Raw genomic sequence first — 23,867 nt, forward strand, 5'->3', positions numbered from 1 at the left:
TGTGTGAGACGGTTGGCAATCCAACCATGACGCGCATTACCGCCACCTACTGGCCCGGAATGGCTCAACTGGAAGCCTTCACCTGAAACTGCGAGTGCGCATGCGGTGATGTCAGCGTTTCACCCTGAAACGCTCTGCTCTGTGTTTACACGAGGCTGGATGGAGGAGCGGATTCAAATCTTTCCACCCTGGGGAGCGTTTTCAAAAGTTTGCGTTTTCACTGAAAACGCAATGTGGTCTCATCTAAACGGAAGGCCAAAACACAACGAAATGTTTGCGGAATTGACCGTTTTCGCCGTCATGTAAACGGGGTCTAATAAACTCTCACCACAGGGGCTCTGACAAGCAAAGCGAGTACCAAAAAAAAGTCACGTTTGTTTATTTGTTTTTTATATTTACGTTTCAACATTTTGGTGTTTCTTCACCTCTAAATGAGACTTATGAGGATGATGTGCCGAGTCTGTCTTTCAGTCATTCACAATCATAGTAGTGAATTAGCGGCGCTTGCGCATGTGAGGGCGTTGCTTTGGAGGAGCTCCAAGAGGAGGGGAAGGAAGGGCTAGGGAGAGTCCTGACAAGATGCTGCATTCAAATTCATGCTAGTTTCTCAGGACTGCCAACCCTGCCTTTAAGGTGCAAGAACAACTTTTGAGAAAGAGACTGAGCAAGGAGGGCAACATAAAGAGGGCTGCAAAGCTTTCAGAGGGTTGGTTTTGACTAGAAAACAAAGTTATTTTCATCAAAGTTTGGTATTGAATTAAAATAACTGTAGGAGAACTGGAGAGTGACAGAAAGTGAGGTACAGAACTAAGGAAAAGTGGTACAAGAAGAAAAACTGCCTGTAAACAGAAACTTCTTTTTTATAAACTCATCTGAGGCTTTGGTTTTTTTAGAGACTACCTATATTATTGTATAATTAAATTATTAACCATATACATCTCTGGAGGAAAAAAGTAAGAGCACTGCAAGTTGACCTTTTTCCTAGATTTTACAATTTATTGGTACTCATTTGAGCATGAACTTTTTATAAATTACAGACAACATTTCTACCCCCCCCCCCCCCCCCCCAAAAAAAAAGAAAAAGAAATGAATAAATAAAATAAATAAATAAATAAAAATAAACAAATAAATAAAATAAATAATAATAATGTCATTCAAAGCATTTATTTACAGAAAATTGCTAAATTTTCAGAACTCAAATAATGAAAAAAAAGTTCATATTCATTTTCAAACAATAAAACACTCATATTTTGACTTAGGCAATTCAGAAATCAGCATTTGCTGGGATAATCCTGATTTTTGCTCAAAGCCTTCATGTGCCTTGGCTGCTCTCCATCAGTCTTTCACAGTGATGTCAAGACAATCTGGTGGACAGTTTGCAGGCCCAAACCTCTACAGACCTCTAAAGTGCATCGTCTCAATAGCCATCTAGGATGCAGGGTCAAAGGTGGCTAAAGCCAGTTTAGATCACACGTACAGACATTTTACTGTAACCAATCTACCTGGTGAGCAGGTTTTTGGACTGGAGGAAGCCAGAGAGCCCAGATGCACAGGGGGAACATGCAAATGCCACACAGAAAGGCCCACTGTTCCAGCTAGGCTTAAGCGACTTGTGACCTTCTTGCTGTGAGGCTGTAGCACTATATATATATATATATATATATATATATATTTTTTTTTTAATTACTTACTAGTACCTCTTACATAGCTGACATACAGCCGCTCTTCCAATTGGAGTGCAGCAATCTCCCATTAGAACAATCCCTGTTCTAGAACCTGGGGCCCAATCCCTGTTCGCTCTGGTAGCCAATCCCCACTCTTCACACTCGCAGCAGAGAAACAACAAAGGCACCCTCAAACATCACATATACAAATGACCGCAAGATTTAACAATTTTAACAAAATGAGCAATAACACCAAAAGTAGGGTGAATAGAAAAATAGAGCAATATTTGCATAATGAGTGTGACAAGGTGAGCTAAGTTAAAGATATTGTAATCATGAATTATATTAACCAGACAATGCACTTTATAAGCAATTGCAGACAGACTGTTTTGAAGGTTAAATTAAGTATGTATGAATGATTGAGAAGGGTTTAAACGAGACTGAATTGTCTTGAAATGTGCAAATTGTGAAGATTCTGCCAATTATTTCAATTGGACCAGAATCATGTAAAAAGTATAGAAGTATCATATCTTGGAAAGTATTTGCGAAACAGATGTAAACAGTCATAGAGCAGTAGTCCTGAATGAGCTGAACATTTCAGAGTTTGAATGATTTAAATCAGCTGAAATTTGTTGAAGAAGTAGTAAAAAAAGAGTGAGTAGAAGAGAAAGAAGACATTGTAGATGAACATTTTGTTGGTGCCTTCCACATTCACAGCAAAAGAGAACTCTTTTCTAATGTTAGACAGGACTCTACAAACCTAACCCTTAAAACAGCCTTTGCAATGGAACACTGATCTGCCTTATAAATGAAAACACTCCTATTTACATTTATTTGAATATTTTATACACTTCACACAAACTTTCAATGACTTTCAAAAACACATACATAATAACTGAACATAAAGAGATTCCCCCAACTTGGGTTGCCGTAGGAAGCTCCGAGGTTGGTTTAAAGGGAACACTTACACCGCAGCCAGAGCAGCTGAGTAATTGGTCATTTATGAGCAATGATGTGTGTTAAGACTTGTCTTGTACTTAAATCTTTTCCCACAGTCAGAGCAGCTGAAGGTTTTTTCTTTGGTGTGAACAGCTTTGTGTCTTGTCAGACTACTTTTGATGTTAAATCTTTTCTCACACTCAAAGCAGCTGAACAACTTTTCTTTTGAGTGAACTATCATGTGCCTTGTCAGATTTTCTTCAGAATTATATCTTGAATCACATTCAGAGCAACTGAATGGTTTTCTTTGGAGTAAACACACATGTTTAATCAGACTCATTTTGTGCCTGAATCCTTTCCCACATTTGGGGCAACTGAAGGGTTTTTCCTTTGCGTGAACTATCATATGTTTTGAAAGAAATCTTTTGTGCTTAAATCCTTTCCCACATTCTGAGCATGTGAAAGGTTTTTCTTTGTTGTGCACAACCATATGTACAACCAGATGTGCTTTTTGGTTAAATCCTTTCCCACAGTCAGAGCAGATGAAGGTTTTTTCTTTGGTGTGAATAGCTATATGTCTTGTCAGATTTGATTTAGAACGGAATTTTTTCCCACAGTCAGAGCAGCTGAAAGGTTTTTCTTTGGTGTGAACTACCATGTGTCTTGTCAGATTTTCATCAGAATTATATCTTTTACCACACTCGGAGCAACTGAATGGTTTTCTCTGAAGTAAACAAACATGTTTAATAAGACTAATTCTGTGCTTAAATACTTTCTCACACTTAGAGCAGCTGAAAGGTTTTTCATTTGAGTGAACTATCATGTGTTTTGAAAGAAGTATTTTGTGCTTAAATCCTTTCCCACATTCTGAGCAAGTGAAAGGTTTTTCTTTGTTGTGCACAAACATATGCACAACCAGATGTGCTTTTTGGTTAAACCCTTTCCCACATTCAGAGCAGATGAAGGGTCTTTTTCTTAAATGGACAATCATGTGTCTTTCTAGATTTGATTTAGATTTAAAACTTTTACCACATTTCAGGCAATTGCACAGATTTCCACTGGCATGAAAAACCAAATGTGCAGTCAGATTTTCTTTTGAACTTGATCTTTTACCACATTCAGGGCAGCTGTATGGTTTTTCTTTGCGGTGAATGGCCATATGTCTTGTCATATTTCCTTTGATGTTAAAACCTTTTCCGCATTCCAAGCAGCTGTAAGGTTTTTCATTTGAGTGAACATACATGTGTTGAGTAAGATTTTCTTTGGAACTATATCCTTTACCACAGTCAGGGCAATTGTATGGTTTTTCTATGCTGTGAAGCAACATATGTCTTATTAGACTTCCTTTATGGTGAAACCTCTTACCACATTCAGAGCAGCTGTAAGGTTTTTCTTTTGAGTGAACAAACATGTGCCTTGTCAGATTGCCTTTAGAATTAAATCCTTTTCCACATTCACGGCAACTGTATGGTTTTTCTTTGCTGTGAACAAACATATGTGTTGTCAGAATTGATTTTTGGTTAAAACATTTTCCACATTCAGAGCAGCTGAAAGGGTTTTCTTTGTTGTGGAGCAACATGTGTCTGCCCAGATTTGCTCTCAGTGTAAATCCTTTTCCACATTCTGAGCAGTTGAAATGTCTATTTTTTGTTACAGAAACCACATGATTGGTTTTACCAGGATCTGGACAATTCTGTGATTTTACAGTCTCTGTTTTTTTGTTTGTGGCAGATTTTAATCTTTTAAGACAGTCTCTAGTATCCTTCCAGTCGCCTGCCTCATCTTCAGTCTCCGATCCAGAATCTGAGGAGGCTTCAATCTTAACCTCAATCTCTGGTTGTAAATTTATTTCTGGATCTGAGCTCCTCTCTGGTTCTGGTCTTCCACAGTCCTCTCCACCAGCTGCTGTTTCCATATAGTCAGTAAGTCTCTGATGAAGCAGTGAGGACTGAGGTTTCTCTTCATCATCTTCACTCTTCATATAGACTGAAGGAAACGGGACCTTGGTATCAGCCTCCTCCAGTTCTTGAAGCTGCTCTCTGCTCTGACTGATCCACACTTCCTCCTGTTCCTCTTTAATGAGCGGGGACTCATTATTCTCCTGGTCTGGATAGGGGCTCGTCTCCTGCTGCTCAGGGGGAAGCTCCTCTTTCTTCACAATTACTAGCTGAATATCTGCAGGACACAGTGAACAAATATTAGTGAGAAATTAGATCGTCTTCCTGATGGAAGGTGAAGGTGTTCACCTGTTTAAAAACATCAGTTTACCAAAGATATTGATTCACATATTTCAAAGTTACAGAAAACTCTCTCACTGAAGTCTAACACTTTAATATTAACCCCACCTATACCATAATATGGACAGTGAATAATTGTGTTAATGTCGTAAATGGATTAAAATTCATTTTTATCCATGACAGACTGACACCTAGGGATGAAACGATTATAGATTTTGACTGTACGATTATTGTCTTAGGAATAATAATGATTTCACGATTAACAGGACTATTAGTCATTAATTCAGGGGTTGGCATGAAGGTACATGTTACTGGCCCCAACTCATTAACCACTGGCTCAGGAACATTACTTTAGATTTGAAAAATAAATGTGTATAATAGGGATGTCCCGATCAGCATTTTTTCCCACCGATCCCAATTATCTAATATTAAGTATCGGCCGATACCGAGTCCCAATCCGATTTTTGGGTTTGGAGATAAACTTTGCTAAAGTGAGAAAGTGAAGCAGCACAGTTTTTCTGTGTTAACAATACTGAATAGAAAAAAATAATAGTTAAAGCTTATTAAGTCTATTTAACTTAGTCCAGGTTAGGGATGGGTACCGAATTAGGTACTTTTATAGGTACTGACCAAATTCTGTCAAAAGTACCGGGTACCAATTTGTGTTAAAATCAAAAGGTACCATGTTTAGGTACCTGAATGCATCTTTGTGACTGTAAGGGAGTGGAAGAGTAGATGACTTTCCATGCCGGACATGAACACAGCATTGCAAGGTTAAATATAGAAGAATTAGCATGTTAAATTGAAAAAACATATATATTTTATTGATAAACAAATTGATATTTTTTTACCACATAAACTCTAAAAAGCACCAAAAAGTGGTACCGTTGAGTACCAGTACCGATTGCCAGGTACCGGGCATCGGTACCGTTTTGTTTCAAATGTGAAAGGTACCCATCCCTAGTCCAGGTAGTTTTGAAGTTAAAACCCTCTGGATCCCAAACCTGTCGGAGGGATCAAAATACCACTTATTTTTAAATGACTGGCAATTACAAGCAATTTGTACAATTAAAACACTAGCATAAATGTCACACTCTCGAAAGAAAATTATCAACATTGCTTTGAATTTCATGTCTTCTCAGAACATTCGCAGGGAATGACTGGTTTGCTTGCTAAATTTAGTTAGTCGCTTCTTACGGCTTTGGGCAAACCCTGAATGGTGGACAACTATGCAAGTAATACAGCACTCTAAAACCAGAGGCTGCCCTGAACGCAACTCTGCGGAGACTGTGAGACTTTGAACGTACATAGTAGACACCAACAGGATTATCTCATGTTTTTTCCTCTGTCATGGAAATATTTATTTTGCTACAAACTGTTTTTTAACTTCGACTGACCTGAACTATCCATGGCAAGGAATCGTTCTAGTCCTGTAGGGTGCTGTAAAGCAGATGTTATTGCTGTAACATATCTGGTTGTGCTAGTGTTCTGTAAAAAGCTAAGTGTGGCTGCTGCTCTACGTCACCGTACCAAACCTTATTTTATCGTTCTCTCATCAACTGTATGAGGTTGGGCACACTTATAGCGCTCAGATTTACTGACGCGTTGGCGTTCAGCAGCAAATTTGCCTATATGATGGCTAACGTGAATGATTGGTTGAGAGGATCGGCTAGAATTCCTGATCACTGATACTTTAAAAAATGCTAAAATCGGCCCAATCCCGTACTAGGGATCGGGACATTAACCTTGTTATGCCAATATACACCAGGAGCATCAAACCTTACCTGACACAACAGGCCACACAGGTTCAGGAATAAGTGTGTGTAATTTCACACATCAACTACTGCAACTCTCTTCTAGCAGGCCTCCCTGCATGTACATTTAAACCACTGCAGATGATCCAGAATGAATCAGCACGCCTGGTCTTTAACCAGCACAAAGTTGATTAATTTTTTTTCCATATAGCGCATGATCACAGCAGAAGTAATGTAGAGGTACCTCTCTCATAAATCAGGTCTTTACCTTTTTGTTTATCAAACAGACTAAATACCCTTGTTTTATTTATCTAATTTACATGACAGGATGTTATTTGTGTGTCGTTCCCATCAGTGCGCTAAAAACAACAGATTAAACAACTCAACATGGATTGCGAAGCCGGCTTTGTCTCATTCATTTTACTAGTAAAATGTTTTTTTAAACTTCCAGTTTCCAGTAAAAAGCTGGAGATGGTCCCTCAGAACATCAACAAAAGAAAATCAGCGGAACAGAGGAAGGAGAATGACAGAGCTGCAGATATATGCAGATACTAAGTTGAGCACCTACTGAAAAGATACGGTAGTGTAACGCTGTGACTATCTCCTTTTAACCGTTAAAGCTTAACAGCATTAACTACAAACTTAATACAGCCATACTTGAGGGCTGTGTGGAAGAAAAAGCTCAGGACAACTTCTGCAGTACGCCCTGACGCCTTTAGTCACAACTATCGAGGGAAAAAAGAACATCAAACTAACGTGACACCTTTATCAGAAGAATCACAATCAGAATCCGAATCAGCTTTATTCACCAAGTATTTCCAGAATACAAGGAATTTGACTTTGGTTTAAGCTGCACTCACTCAGTACATACTTTACATCACTGTCAAAACCACATCACCCTAAGCAACCTTAAAGAGGCAGTGCAGTTTATGAAGTACAAGTCTTTTGAACTTGATTAAAAAAACTGAATGATAAAAATAAAATTAGAATTACCGTATTTTCCGCACTTTAAGGCGCTTCCAAGTATAAGGCGCACCTTCAATGAATGGCCTATTTGGAAACTGTTTCGATATATAGGGTGCAGCGCATTATAAAGCGCATAGAATAAAAGCCATAGTAGTGGCTGGGGTTGCGTTATGCATCCACTAGATGGAGCCGCGCTAAAGGGAATGTCAACAAAACAGTTGGATAAGTCAGTCAAACACAGACTACATCCACACGGACCGTCACATTTTTCTATTTTCTGTGCCGTTTTCAAAAAAAGCGCGCTGTAAAAACGAAGCAGTTCCTGTCATCAACAAAAGCCGTTTTCAGAGATCAGTTCAAATGCCAGACCTTTGGGGGGTGCTGTGTTCCTTTAACAATAAACAAGAAAAGAAGCCTGGGCCAGCCTGTGAGCTAATGTTAGCACTTACAGTAATTCCTCTTTACCAGTTCTTACCGCTATTACTTCGTCAACTACTATGGTAGCCATGATTGATCAATATTGATCCATATATAAGGCGCATCGGATTATAAGGCGCACTGTTGGCTTTTGAAAAAATTGAAGGCTTTAAGGCGTGCCTTATAGTGCGGAAAATACAGTAAATAAGGACTATTGGGTGACACTTGGAAAAAATGAGACAAAAATAAATCTCATCTGACAGTAGTTTATAGGAATAAATATGTGCTCTCCTCTGGTATGTAGATTAATCAGGAGATCTGTTCATTATTGGCATTGGGAGATCAATTTACATTACTTAGGCCTATCTACATCATATGAGCACAGCAAAGTTAAAAAGCAACAGTAGGTTAAACATTAAAATTATTCATATTATACATATTTTTCCAACCTAAGCTACTGTTCCTGGGCCAGTGGTTTAAGAGTTGAAGCCAGTAAAACTGATTTGCCTCCGAGCAAATTTACCTTAATGTCAACTTCTGAAGTAATGCATAATAATCCTGGAATTTGTGATTTTTTTCTCAGACAATAATCTATAATCAAAAACCTATAATATTTGCATGCCTATTTTGGACATAACATCTGTGACAGTAACAGATGGGCATCATGGAGATGGAGAAGCCAAATAAAGTCCCAGGTCCTGCTCAAAAGCCCTACACCGCCACACCAGAAGAAGGCAGTAACAGGACGTCGAGGGCGATTCAGCAAAAATGTCACAATAGGAGGAAAAGACAAGTCGCCAGCTGTGTCCCAATTCAGGGGCTGCAGCCTACGGAGGCTGGATTTGAAGACCAATTACGTTACAGCGGTGCGTCGGAGGCTGTCCCAATACAGAGGCTCCTCCAAATGCGGCCGACGAATCCGTCCTCCATTTCGGGGGCCGCGAAGGACAGGTTCGGTGAATCCTTCATGGCCTCACATATCCCAAGATTCATTGCGCATGAATGCCGAACATGATGGACACGGCCGAACTCCAAAAAGAATCCTGTTTTATCCAGATATGAAGGATTTCTGGCAACAGAATGTGATTGTGTTTCTAAAGCGTGAAAGAATATTTTGTTTTTCTGTGTAAAAATGTGTTGTTTGGGCTCTTTTCAAGTAATATACTGAGGAAAAATAGTTCTTTGGAAATCTTCTCATTATTATATAAAAATTTGTTCATAAATGTAAATTCTCTTGGGAAAAAAACGTACTTGTTTTGTTTTTATTTTATTTTTATTTTTTTTACAGGGAATTCAAAAAAGACATGAAATCATTTCAGCAGCTTGTATTTTATACCTCTTTTAATCATCATCCCCCCAGCACTTGATCAAATGTTGAAAATGTACGTTGTTGCCTTACTGTCATGTAAATGGTGGTTCTATACTACATCAGTAGGGATAATAATAATAATAATAATAATAATAATAATAATAATAATAATAATAATAATAATAGTAACGCAAAGAAATAAAAAGATAGTAAAAATCATCCTGTTTAAATGTGAGGTTTTGGTTTACATGTGTTTAAAAGTAATGTAAGCCTGACAGGTAAGGGCGGCACTGTGTGACGTCGAGGGTGGCAAACAGGAAATGCTTTGTAGACCAGACTGTCTCAATTCAGTTCGGCCTTTGCTGTCTACACAGGCTACAAAGGCCGGGTCCTCCGAAGGCTACAGCCTCCGTAGGCTGCAGCCCCTGAATTGGGACACAGCTGCCATCTTAATGTAAAGCACTGCAGTTAGCATGTTAGCATGGAGGATATTCAGCCCGTTCTGGTCTTGATCGTGATTTATTGCACTGCGGATGCATTTGGGGGATTTTATACTGATTTTCGCATGCGTTGATTGTATTGGGTCATAGGTTACGCCTGTAAACCTTAAGTTCTGGCTCGATTCCCCGAAACATTATCACACATATTTCATAAACCAACCTTCACTGTGCAGTTTGATCTCAGGTAATGGAATCTCATCCAGCAGTTCTCTCTGATGCTTGAGCTCCTCTTCGTATCCAGACGGTGTTCTTTGTTCGTCCATGTCTCTGGACGACCGCAGCGAGCAGCCGCCGCTCACAGAAACCTTCAAGATCCTGAAATCTCCTCACATCCAAGAGTCAAAAAAGAGTAAAACCAAACGTTGAAGGCTTTCTCTGAGGGGGTTTTCTCAAGACAGTTGCAGACATTTGCTCTCAACCACTGAGGCTCCACTCCTCCAGCATCAGAAGGAAGAGACGTCAGCATATCAAGCAGGAGTGTTGTGCGAATCATAAACGGATCGTTCAATACCCGAGAATCACTATACTGACTCGAGAACCATGATTCTTCGCCCCAAATGACTCATTTAGTGACTCAGTACAAAACTCAGGGTAGCCCAGCCCCTCACTCACGTCACGGGAGAATGGCTGGTAAGTAGAATGGCTCAACTCACCCACAGTACATACGGATCACTAACTCACTCACAGTATTCATATATATATGGATCACTAACTCACTCACAGTATTCATATATATATATATATATATATATATATATATATATATATATATATATATATATATATATATATATATATATATATATATATATATATAAATACATACTATCAATATCAGGCTTGTAAACTATTGTACTGACGAACTGATCCCTGTAGATGGCAGCAGTGCTATGTTTGGGTGAATGATCAGCTTAAATGATGAGAGGAAGAGGCCTGATGATAGAGTGACAGTGTGAGAGGAAGAAGACAGAGGATGGCAAAATGTTTCAAGACAGAAAAGAGGCTCACACTTGAGCAGATTAGTGGTTTGAAGAAGTAGTGTGTCATGATTGTGTGGGGGGGGGGGTCGTCGTCAAAAAGCCTTTGATGAAACTCAGTGTAGCTCATGGTGCGTGTCACCTAAGGTTATAATAGTTAACTAAAACGAAAATAAAAAGGAAAACTAATATTTAAAATACATTGCAGTTAACTGAAACTAATGAAAACTAGAAAAGAAAACAAAAACGATAAATAAACTAAAACTGTATCTTGTGTTCACAAAACTAACTGAAACTAACTAAAATTAAAGACAAAATTCCCTTAGTTTTAGTTTTTGACAATATTAATAGCCTTTAGGATGTAAATTAATCTGACACATTTTCCCAACCAATTTTACGACAGTTTTCGGCAGTTGTCAGCACCGTACGCGAGTTTTTTTTTTTCCTAGGATGACATTGGGAAATCCACACCCCCAACGCATGTAATTGGTTCCTGCAGCATCTCTTCTTCTTCTGTATAATCCTGCTGATTTGACATAGAGTGCATTACATGCGCCACCATCGGTCTCCAAGGGAAATAAGGCGCCTCACAGGTAGTTTACATTTACCTATCAGAATGATATATAAAATCAGAACAAGAAGAAACGCGCTCTCGTTTTCATCGTGTCTCTTCGTCCTGGCAGGCTAACTGGGTTTTATATCTTGCACGCCGCGTGCGGACTGATACACTAAGCGGCGAGCGTCTTGTAGCCAGCTGTGGCTCTGCAGAGGTAGCGCCGTTTTACGACACAATGAGAACTAGAACCTAATTTAGCGGTGTTTTTGTGTGAAAGTAACGCACTGAAAATTCTCTAAATAAAGCGTGAATGCAGACCGATATCAGATTCTGCCCTGCCTGCTGACTTTCTGAAGCTCTTCCTGACTGATAAGCTGCTCCAACATATCGCAGATCAAACCAACCTGTATGCTCGGCTGTATTTACAAGCCCACCCTGACAATCTGTGTGTTTTACAGCATATCACAGAAAGGTGAACTACTCTGTCCAGAGTTGAACACACACACACACACACACACACACACACACACACACACACACCCAAACATCCCCCCCACACACACACCCTTGTCACACACACACACACACACACACACACACACACACACACACACACACACACACACACACACACACACACACAAAGAGCAGAAATCATACTTACCATAAAGTTCATACATTGGTGTCAAATGAAATTGCATACAGTTAAATGTTTGTAAATAAACGATTATTTTTTCCATCAAAAGCCCTTTATCAGTGTTGTTTTTGTTGTTATATTGAAAGAGACCACTGCTGAGATGTTCGAGCTGTCACTAAAGCAGAAATTTTTAGCATTAAAGCCACTGCCCTGCTTCACATGCTTGTTTTCACAAAACGCTTGTTATCTCAGTTTTCTGGTCAGAAACAGGTGTTTTTGGTGAAACCAGCCTATGTTCTACAGTCAATTACTAAAGTACAGAAAAGGGTAGAGACAATCTTTTTTTCTGATGAAAGAAGAGAGTCTACTCTTTATTTTGGTAGTTTCTGTGTTTACATAGTCATAGAACTCAATATTCTGTGGGTCTTGAAAGATAGGTCAAAATGCGCTAAAACAGCTGGCAGTATGAAGCTCTCTGCTCTGAAAACGGCTGGCAGTGTCTTGTACATCGTTGAATCGGGACCGAAATGCACACAGAGGTTCAGTGTCACAGCTTCAGTGCATTTCCATCACTGGTTGCACTAACATTAATGCTCCAGAGTGCCACCCAGGGGCTCAAATCTGCAGCCTATCCAGCTACTTTGAGCTACCGGCATCAAAACTTTTGGGCTAAACCCTCATGCCTAGCCCCCGGCATGTAGACATTGCAAGGGACATTTGGGATATCCTGTTAAAAAATTATGACATTTAAATGTCATATTTCCATTGGGCTGTGGAAAGTTACACTATTTTCTACCATTTTGCACTTTTGCACTTGGTATTTGTTTGTGTTTTGAAAAGTGCAGCGTTTGCACTGACTTAGAGTGAATATGTTTGTACTTTATATTTGTTTCTATTTTTGAAAACTGGCAAGTTTGCAGTGACAAAGTGTTTTCGGAATATTCTTGCACTTGATTTTTGTTTGTTTTTTTGAAAATTGTTGCTTTTGCATGTGTGTTTTTTTTCAAGCCAAAGCAGCATATATTTGAATTGCTTATTGTTCAATAATAGTGCAAACATACATTTTTACAATGAATATATGAAGATTATTCAACAAATGAAGCTTAGCGAAAGTTCAGTCAGGAAGACTTGGGGCACACTCACACACACTTCTGTTCACTCATTCTTTCCCGCTTTGTCTATCAGCTGACTGGGAGGCGCGTCAAATTTTTTTTTTTTTTTTTCTCTGTCCAATCACATCATTTCCTCTTCAATCGTTAGCCAGTCATTTCATAGCTGTCAAAGTTTAAATGCCATCTCTTCTGCTTGTCAGCTGTCTTTCAGGCTCGCGTCTCGACCCTCCTCCTCCCCAGACACCCCCAGTCTCTATGGCTCAGTCCTCTTTCTTCAGCCCAGCAGTCGTCCGCCCTGCAGCAGCAGATTGCAGTTCGCAGCCTCGCAGTCGCAGCCCAGCAGTTCTCAGCCCAGCAGTCCGCAGCCCGAGTCCGAAGTCCGCAGCCCGCAGTTCTCAATGAATCACAGATCAAGCCTCTTAGGACTTTCACCACCACCAGTGTCTAGACTCCATCGGGGGATATCATAATTCTCAATGTCATTGCACCCCCTTTCATTTATTAATTGCTCAATGATTGATGGGGTCTAACCGCCAAACTATCTTTGCATGCATTTATTCATTAAATTGGTTCATAACTCTTTATGGTGTTTAAGTCTCTCCTGATTGAATTGTTTCTGTGGTCTTGAGCATTTTTTTACATTTACATATTTTTCTATGAGAAAAATAAAGCCATTTAACCCTCTGATTTAATGCAACCCTGTTACTCTAATTTCAACCCTGTTACCATATCATTTTAATCAAAAATAATTATAAATGATTTCCTAAGCTCACAGGGGTTAACCATATTGGCATTTAAGCAGTTTAAGTAAAGATATGCATGAAGTTTTAGAGCAAGTATTTGAAAATAAATGTCGAAATTAGTAAAGTGACACATGCCATTTTTTAAAAGTTGGGTATTGTACTTTTTTAAAGTTGTTTATATTAATTTAAATCAACTAAAATCTGTAGTCAAATGGTTATTCAGAGAGAATTGTATTCCCTTAACCTAATGGTAAAGAAATTATATTTCAAAAGTAAATTAATGTGCCTTTTCAGCTTCCTGAGTGTTGGTAACAGGGTTGTGCTAGATATAGCTTTCATCAAATAAAACATGCGATAAATGAAAATCCTTTAATGCCTGAGATGCACCAATCAAGCTTTTCATAGTTTAATATATACCATTGATAAATATATAACAGATCATTGTGAAACAGAAAGTAAATTTTTCAAAAATTCTAAAGCCCAAATGTCCTCCAATATGATAATGACCTATATATACAACAAAACAAGGTTTTCAGGAGCTGTGCTCAAACAACAAACAGGCCCTGCGCTGACCTAACCAAACCAAGATCCTCAAAACAAATGACAAGATTGTTTGCCTGCAAACTAAACAAAAAACAGGAGAAAACAGGGTTAAACAAAAAGAGGCTTCTCCCACCTACTTATTATTTTATTATTGTAGTGCAGATTTAGGAACCATTCAGCTTTCTGCAGCCAGATGGATGGCCTTTGTTCAAAGCAGCAGAGGTGCCAGGAAGAGAGGGCAGGGATCCAACAAAGTACCTCTTACATAGCTGACATACAGCCGCTCTTCCAATTGGAGTGCAGCAATCTCTCAATAGAACAATCCCTGTTCTCGAACTTGGGGCCCAATCCCTGTTTGCTCTGGCAGCCAATCCCCACTCTTCACCTGCGTCTTGCACCCCTCCTCCACACACACACACACACATACCCCTTGCACACTCGCAGTGGAGCAGAAAAAACAAAGGCACCCCAAACATCACATATACAAATGACCGCAAGATTTAACAATTTTAACAAAATAAGCAATAACACCAAAAGTAGGGTGAATAAAAAAATAGAGCAATATTTGCATAATGAGTGTGACAAGGTGAGCTAAGTTAAAGATATTGTAATCATGAATTATATTAACCAGACAATGCACTTTATAAGCAATTGCAGACAGACTGTTTTGAAGGTTAAATTAAGTATGTATGAATGATTGAGAAGGGTTTAAACGAGACTGAATTGTCTTTAAATGTGCAAATTGTGAAGATTCTGCCATTTGTTTCAATTGGACCAGAATCATGTAAAAAGTATAGAAGTATCATATCTTGGAAAGTATTTGCGAAACAGATGTAAACAGTCATAGAGCAGTAGTCCTGAATGAGCTGAACATTTAAGAGTTTGAATGGTTTAAATCGTCTGAAATTTGTTGAAGAAGTAGTAAAAAAAGAGTGAGTAGAAGAGAAAGAAGACATTGTAGATGAACATTTTGTTGGTGCCTTCCACATTCACAGCAAAAGAGAATTCTTTTCTTATGTTAGACAGGACTCTACAAACCTAACCCTTACAACCGCCTTTGCAATGGAACACTGATCTGCCTTATAAATGAAAACACTCCTATTCACATTTATTTGAATATTTTATACACTTAACAAAAACTTTCAACAACACATACATAATAACTGAACATTAAGAGATTCTGCTTCATTCAGAGTAGATGAAATTTCCCCCAACTGTGGGTTGCTGTAGGAAGCTCCGAGGTTAGCTCAAAGGGAACACTTACACCGCAGCCAGAGCAGCTGAGTAATTACTCATTTATGAGCAATGATGTGTGTTAAGACTTGTTTTGTACTTAAATCTTTTCCCACAGTCAGAGCAGCTGAAGGTTTTTTCTTTGGTGTGAACAGCTTTGTGTCTTGTCAGACTACTTTTGATGTTAAATCTTTTATCACACTCAAAGCAGCTGAACAACTTTTCTTTTGAGTGAACTATCATGTGCCTTGTCAGATCTTCTTCAGAATTATATCTTGAATCACATTCAGAGCAACTGAATGGTTTTCTTTGGAGTAAACACACATGTTTAATCAGACTCATTTTGTGCCTGAATCCTTTCCCACATTTGGGGCAACTGAAGGGTTTTTCCTTTGCGTGAACTATCATATGTTTTGAAAGAAATCTTTTGTGCTTAAATCCTTTCCCACATTCTGAGCATGTGAAAGGTTTTTCTTTGTTGTGCACCACCATGTGTCTTGTCAGATTTCCTTCAGAATTATATCTTTTACCACACTCCGAGCAACTGTATGGTTTTCTTTGGATTAAACAAACATGTTTAATTAGACTAATTTTGTGCTTAAATACTTTCTCACACTTAGAGCAGCTGAAAGGTTTTTCGTTTGAGTGAACTATCATGTGTTTTGAAAGAAGTATTTTGTGTTTAAATCCTTTCCCACATTCTGAGCAAGTGAAAGGTTTTTCTTTTTTGTGCACAAACATATGTACAACCAGATGTGCTTTTTGGTTAAACCCTTTCCCACAATCAGAGCAGATGAAGGGTCTTTTTCTCAAATGGACAATCATGTGTCTTTCCAGATTTGATTTAGATTTAAAACTTTTACCACATTTCAGGCAACTGCACAGATTTCCACTTGCATGAAAAGCCAAATGTGCAGTCAGATTTTCTTTTGAAAAGCTGTATGGTTTTTCTTTGCGGTGAATGGCCATATGTCTTGTCATATTTCCTTTGACGTTAAAACCTTTCCCACATTCAGAGCAGCTGTAAGGTTTTTCATTTGTGTGAACATACATGTGTTGAGTGAGATTTTCTTTGGAACTATATCCTTTACCACAGTCAGGGCAATTGTATGGTTTTTCTATGCTGTGGATAACCATATGTCTTATCAGATATCCTTTATGATGAAACCTCTTACCACATTCAGGGCAGCTGTATGGTTTTTCTTTGCGGTGAATGGCCATATGTCTTGTCATATTTCCTTTAATGTTAAAACCTTTCCCACATTCAGAGCAGCTGTAAGGTTTTTCTTTTGAGTGAACAAACATGTGTCTTGTCATATTGGCTTCAGAATTAAATCCTTTTCCACATTCAGAGCAACTGTATGGTTTTTCTTTGCTGTGAACAAACATATGTGCTGTCAGGATTGATTTTTGGTTAAAACATTTTCCACATTCTGAGCAGTTGAAAGGTCTATTTTTTGTTACAGAAACCACATGAATGGTTTTACCAGGATCTGGACAATTCTGTGATTTTACAGTATCTGTTTTTTTGTTTGTGGCAGATTTTAATCTTTTAAGACAGTCTCTAGTATCCTTCCAGTCGCCTGCCTCATCTTCAGTCTCTGATCCAGTATCTGAGGAGGCTTCGATCTTAACCTCAATCTCTGGTTGTAAATTTCTTTCTGGATCTGAGCTCCTCTCTGGTTCTGGTCTTCCACAGTCCTCTCCACCAGCTGCTGTTTCCATATGGTCAGTTAGTCTCTGATGAAGCAGTGAGGACTGAGGTTTCTCTTCATCATTTTCACTCTTCATATGGACTGAAGGAAACAGGACCTTGGTATCAGCCTCCTCCAGTCCTTGAAGCTGCTCTCTGCTCTGACTGATCCACAGTTCCTCCTGTTCCTCTTTAATGAGTGGGGACTCACTATCCTCCTGTTCCTCTTTAATGAGTGGGGACTCACTATCCTCCTGTTCCTCTTTAATGAGTGGGGACTCATTATCCTCCTGGTCTGGATAGGGGCTCGTCTCCTGATGCTCAGGGGGAAGCTCCTCTTTCTTCACAATTACTAGCTGAATATCTGCAGGACACAGTGAACAAATATTAATGAGAAATTAGATTGTCTTCCTGATGGAAGGTGAAGGTGTTCACCTGTTTAAAAACATCAGTTAACCAAAGATATTGATTCATATATTTCAAAGTTACAGAAAAGTCTCTCACCGGAGTCTAACACTTTAATATTAACCCCACCTATCCCATACTATGGACATTGAATAAATTTTTTTGCTGCTGTCAATGGATTAAAGTTCATTTTTATCCATGACTGACTGACACCTAGGGATGAAACGATTATAGATTTTGACTGTACGATTATTGTCTTAGGAATAATAATGATTTCACAATTAACAGGAGTATTAGTCATTAATTCAGGGGTTGGCATGAAGGTACATGTTACTGGCCCCAACTCATTAACCACTGGCTCAGGAACATTACTTTAGATTTGAAAAATAAATGTGTATAATAGGGATGTCCCGATCAGCATTTTTTACCACCGATCCCAATTATCTAATATTAAGTATCGGCCAATACCGAGTCCCGATGTGATTTTTGGGTTTGGAGATAAACTTTGCTTGAAGTGAGAAAGTGAAGCAGCACAGTTTTTCTGTGTTAACAATACTGAATAGTAAAAAATAATAGTTAAAGCTTATTAAGTCTATTTAACTTAGTCCAGCTAGTTTTGAAGTTGAAACCCTCTGGATCCCAAACCAGTCGGTGGGATCAAAATACCATCCATCCATCTTCTTCCGCTTATCCGGGTCGGGTCGCGGGGGCAGCAGCCTAAGCAGGGAAGCCCAGACTTCCTTCTCCCTAGCCACTTTGTCCAGCTCTTCCGGGGGGGATCCCAAGACGTTCCCAGGCCAGCCGAGAGATGTAGTCTCTCCAGCGTGTCCTGGGTCTGCCCCGGGGTCTCCTCCCAGTGGGACGTGCCCTGAACACCTCACCAGGGAGGCGTCCAGGAGGCATCCTCATCAGATGCCCGAGCCACCTCATCTGGCTCCTCTCAACGCGGAGGAGTAGCGGCTCTACTCCGAGCTCCTCCCGGATAGCCGAGCTTCTCACCCTATCTCTAAGGGAGAGCCTGGCCACCCTACGGAGGAAGCTCATTTCGGCAGCTTGTACCCGCAATCTTGTTCTTTCGGTCACTACCCAAAGCTCATGACCATAGGTGAGGGTGGGAACGAAGATCGACCGGTAAACAGAGAGCTTCGCCTTCCAGCTCAGCTCCCTCTTCACCACGACAGACCTGTGCAGAGTACGCATTACTGCAGATGCCGCACCGATCCGCCTGTCGACCTCTCACTTCATCCTTCCCTCACTCGTGAACAAGACCCCGAGATACTTAAACTCCTCCACTTGGGGAAGGATCTCATCCCCGACCCAGAGAGGGCACTCCACCCTTTTACGGCTGAGGACCATGGACTCTGATTTGGAGGTGCTTATTCTCATCCCAGCCGCTTCACACTCAGCTGCAAACCAATCCAGAGAGAGTTGAAGGTCACGGCTTGATGAAGCCAACAGCCAACAGGCTTTGCTAAATGACTGGCAATTACAAGCAATTTGTCCAATCCAAAAAATGGAAACACTAGCATAATTGTCACACTCTCGAAGGAAAATGATCAACATCGCTTTGAATTTCATGTCTTCTCAAAACATTTGCAGGAAGAGACTGGTTTGCTTGCTAAATTTTTAAAAAATTCTACGCTTCTTAAGACTTTGAACAAAACCTGAACAGTGGACAACTTGTAGGCATGTAATACAGCGCTCTAAAATCAGAGGCTGTCCTGAACGCAACTCTGCAAAGACAGTGAGAGACTTTAACAGACATATTAGACACCAGCGGGACTATCACATGTATTTCCCCTTTCTTGGAAATATTTATTTTGCCACAAACCAGATTATAACTTTAACTGACCTGAACTATCCATGGCAAGGAATGAATCTAGTGTGTTGCGAGGCTCAGCAGAAACACCGGACAAACTTCTGTTGTCAAACTGATCGCGCCATCATCACATCCTCACTTGACATCAGTGTATGACACTGCGGACTGTGCTATACAGCTTCAGTGAAGCAGGCTGTTAAACCAAGTGTCTGAACGGAGGGACAAACCGTGGATAACTGAGACGGCATAAACCTGTGTCCCACCTTCTTCTCTGAGCTTTGTGGGCGCTGTCGTCCTCTCTGTGTGGATATTTATCAGTTCTGTTAAAGCCCAGAAACAGTGGAGCAGCCTCTCCTCTGTACGTGTAAACTAAACGTACAAAGTATCGTCAGTGAATCGCTCGTTTCACTCTCAGCCGATGCTCCTCTCACAGTGAGCACCACGCTCCCCCGCCCACCCAGGAAAATTCTACACGGCATGTTTTTAACTTTCACTTTCGCTTCTGCGCACTAAGTGCTGTTCGGTCAAAGCAATCAGCTGATCACTGCTCGAAACATAACGGCAGATGAGTTTGGTGCTATTTTACAGCTGAATACCAAAATACAGCATGCTGGGATATTATCAGAAGACAAACCCAAATCCAATACAATTCAATCAGACCCCAGGCTCAAAGACAGAAGTCACTAAAGTCTTTTCAGCATGACCAACATTATCCAGGTAGCTGATTTATGAATGTGAAAGTAGTATTATCTTCAACTTTAGTTCATTATATTTTCAAACTGTAAGACAATATAATATAATATAATATAATATAATATAATATAAAATAATATAATATAATTTAATATAATATAATATAATATAATATAATATAATATAATATAATATAAAACAATATAATATAATCAGCCAGTTGAATAAATCTGAATGCTTTTTTTTTTTACTGTAACTAAAGATATATAACTACATAAAGTTTGGTTTAGAATAAAAGATTTTCACCTTTTTGCATTAAATTTTTTTTAAATCCAACTCAAAGGTCTGCTTGAATCATTATTCTGATGTCATTTTATGCATTAAAGGGTTGGATTTAACATTAATATAGTGATAATATATACAATATAGAATATAATATAATACAAATATCGAGGTATTGGATTTTGGCCATATCATGCAGCCCTAATGGACATTGAGATTATTGTTTTATTTTGGTTGTGATTTATTTTGGAACGGGGAATACGCACGGGCTGCACAGGGGTTTAATTTATTGAATAAAAGATTAACATCGAGTCCGGCTCCTGGGTATTTTCCTTTAGGATTATAGAACACACACACAAACACACACACACTGTGCAAATGAGCGCTCCTTACCTCCACAGAATTTAAGTACATTTCAAAACTGTAAAAGTTTGATGTCATGGATAAATCATTATTATCTCCTTTGTAAATTGCTTCCTGCCTGTCAATCCACTCGTGACTGATTAGATGGTGATTTTACATTATGTTCATGCTTTAAATTCAAGTTGAACAACAGCAAGCAGCTGCCGCTGTGAAGTCCGCTGTGCAGCTCCTTTAAATGACAAGCGTGATTTTACTCTGACGTCAGTCACGTGACGAGCGGCCAAGGCGGCTAAAATATTTAGCCGCTTTGGCCGCTGTCTGTTCACGGGCGTGCTTGCTGCTTTTGCCTCTTTTGGTGTGAACGCACAGTTACAGTAGTTTATAGGAATAAATGTGGGTTCTCCTCTGGTATGTAGATTAATCAGGAGATCTGTTCATTATTGGCATTGGGAGATCAATTTACATACTTAGCACAGCAAGGTTAAAAAGCAACAGTAGGTTAAACGTTAAAATACATATATAATAGTATTATACATCTTTTTCAAACCTAAGCTACTGTTCCTGGGCCAGTGGTTTAAGAGTTGAAGCCAGTAAAACTGATTTGCCTCCGAGCAAATTTACCTTAATGTCAACTTCTGAAGTAATGCATAATAATCCTGGAAACTGTGATTTTTTCTCAGACAATAATCTATAATCAAAAAATCTATAATATTTGCATGCCTATTTTGGACATAACATCTGTGACAGTAACAGATGGGCATCATGGGGATGGAGAAGCCAAATGATGTCCCAGGTCCTGCTCAAAAGCCCTACACCGCCACACCAGAGGAAGGCAGTAACAGTACGTCGAGGGCGATTCAGCAAAAATGTCACAATAGGAAGAAAAGACATGTCGCCATCTTAAAGTAAAGCACTGCAGTTAGCATGTTAGCATGGAGCATATTCAGCCCGTTCTGGTCTTGATCGTGATTTATTGCACTGCGGATGCATTTGGGGGATTTTATACTGATTTTCGCATGCGTCGAATGTATTGGGTCATAGGTTACGCCTGTAAACCTTAAGTTCTGGCTCGATTCCCCGAAACATTATCACACATATTTCACAAACAAACCTTCACTGTGCAGTTTGATCTCAGGTAATGGAATCTCATCCAGTAGTTCTCTCTGATGCTTGAGCTCCTCTTCGTATCCAGCCGGTGTTCTTTGTTCGTCCATGTCTCTGGACGACCGCAGCGAGCAGCCACCGCTCACATAAACCTTCAAGATCCTGAAATCTCCTCACATCCAAGAGTCAAAAAAGAGTAAAACCAAACGTTGAGGGCTTTCTCTGAGGGGTTTTTCTCAAGACAGTTGCAGACATTTGCTCTCAACCACAGAGGCTCCACTCCTCCAGCATCAGAAGGAAGAGACGTCAGCATATCAAGCAGGAGTGTTGTGCGAATCATAAACGAATCGTTCAATACCCGAGAATCACTTTACTGACTCGAGAATCATGATTCTTCGCCCCAAATGACTCATTTACTGACTCAGTACAAAGCTTATGGTAGCCCAGCCCCTCACTCACATCACGGGAGAATGGCTGGTACGTAGAATGGCTCAACTCACAGTGTATACAGGTCATTAACTCACACACAGTACATACGGATCACTAACTCACTCCCAGTATGACTCAAAGCACATACGAGTCACTCGCCAGCTCGAACATACGTAACATGGCTCGACTCTTAGCACATACAGGTCGCACTTACTCACTCACTGAATGACTCATACGAGTCAAGCTGGTGAGTGACTCATATGATCTTTCACTCTTTTTTTCACATTGGAGTGTATTAATTGTCCTTTTCTGTCATTTCGCTGGTATGAATCTCCCTGAAATATAGATTTCCATGCACTTTCTGGGTAACTGACTCGAGTGACTCAAATGACTCAAAAACATGATTCACTTTGGTGAGTGACTCATTTAAACTCAATTCAGTAAAAAGAATCGAGTTTCACATCACTATAAAGCAGAATTTGCTTCCTCTTCTTCGTGTTGTTTAATGGCGGATGTTCTAACGTTAGATGTGCATTACCGCCACCTACCATGCCCGAGTGCATATTTTCTTTAAACTAAATTCTGTTTGCTTCAAAAATTCAAACACTGCTTTATATTCCCCTTTTTCCAGACTAAATACATTCTTCAACACTCTCATTACACTTTCCTGTATCTTTCTTAAAAGAATTTCTTTATACTTTTACTTACATATAGCATGCTCCACTGTTTCATCTTTGACTCCACAGTCTCATCCCCGTGTTGGGTGTTTTCCAATTGAATACATGGATTTATTTGATCCAATGTGACCTTGTCTTAATCTGGGCATAACTGTTTGTTCCTTGGTAGATTTTCTTATGATTTCCCTTCTACCTGCTTTTTGTTTTAATGCCTTTGCTTCAGATTAACTAAATGTTATTTCCATTATTCTATAGCTTTCAGTGCTTGTTTTGCAGGAAAATCTGCAATTTCATTCCCCTCAATGCCTTCATTTCCAGGTACCCACGTGAATCTGACTGCTGGCCCTTGATGGTATATTCTGGATGATGTTTCAAGAATTTCACAGAGAATATCTGGTCTGCTGTGAGATGACATGGACTGTAGTGATTCAAGTGCTGATAATGACTCTGAACATACAATGACCTTTTAAATGTATTATGCTCTTCCCACTGTGGCACCATTGCAACAGCTAGCATCTCAGCTGTATATATAAATGATCAGATAGTCGTTTCTTGACAGTTACATTTAGACACAATAAAACAAACGGAAATCTGGTACTTCCATTTTTAGGCTCCTTTGATCCATGTGTATAGATTGCAATCTGTGTTTCATGTAAGGTTTGTAATCTTTTTCCACTATCTCTGTCCATTTTCTTTTTCTTTTAAATCTTTTCATCTCACCAGCTCAGAAAGGGGGGTAATGCTGGGGCTGCAGCGCCCCCTGGTGGCAGCTGCGGGCTGTAGCACCTTACATTTCGCACTGACTGTAAACTTTC

The 23,867-nt window shown here is 39.5% G+C and overlaps 2 protein-coding genes across 3 annotated transcripts; both read right to left on the minus strand.

Annotated features, from left to right (window-relative positions):
- Positions 1–1,154: 1,154 nt before the first annotated feature.
- On the minus strand, positions 1,155–10,267 carry LOC141802432 (uncharacterized). The gene is made up of 2 exons (XM_074685993.1): positions 9,947–10,267; positions 1,155–4,778 (listed from the first exon to the last, which is right to left on the minus strand). The coding sequence occupies exons 1-2, from the start codon at positions 10,047–10,049 to the stop codon at positions 2,665–2,667; spliced, it is 2,217 nt and encodes a 738-aa protein (XP_074542094.1). The 5' UTR covers positions 10,050–10,267; the 3' UTR covers positions 1,155–2,664.
- Positions 10,268–14,201: 3,934 nt separating this feature from the next.
- LOC141802433 (uncharacterized) lies at positions 14,202–22,225 on the minus strand. Of its 2 annotated transcripts, XM_074685996.1 has the most exons (3): positions 21,954–22,225; positions 17,494–17,644; positions 14,202–17,457 (listed from the first exon to the last, which is right to left on the minus strand). In XM_074685996.1, the coding sequence occupies exons 1-3, from the start codon at positions 22,054–22,056 to the stop codon at positions 15,651–15,653; spliced, it is 2,061 nt and encodes a 686-aa protein (XP_074542097.1). In that variant the 5' UTR covers positions 22,057–22,225; the 3' UTR covers positions 14,202–15,650. The 2 variants fall into 2 exon arrangements, with proteins under 2 accessions (XP_074542097.1, XP_074542096.1); XM_074685995.1 differs by having other exon boundaries at positions 14,202–17,644.
- Between the last annotated feature and the right edge of the window lie 1,642 nt (positions 22,226–23,867).

The sequence above is a fragment of the Halichoeres trimaculatus genome, unplaced genomic scaffold, assembly GCF_033239565.1.
Source record: "Halichoeres trimaculatus isolate MK-OKI-2021-1 unplaced genomic scaffold, fHalTri1.1 fHalTri1_scaffold_13, whole genome shotgun sequence".
NCBI classification, from domain to species: Eukaryota; Metazoa; Chordata; class Actinopteri; order Labriformes; family Labridae; genus Halichoeres; species Halichoeres trimaculatus.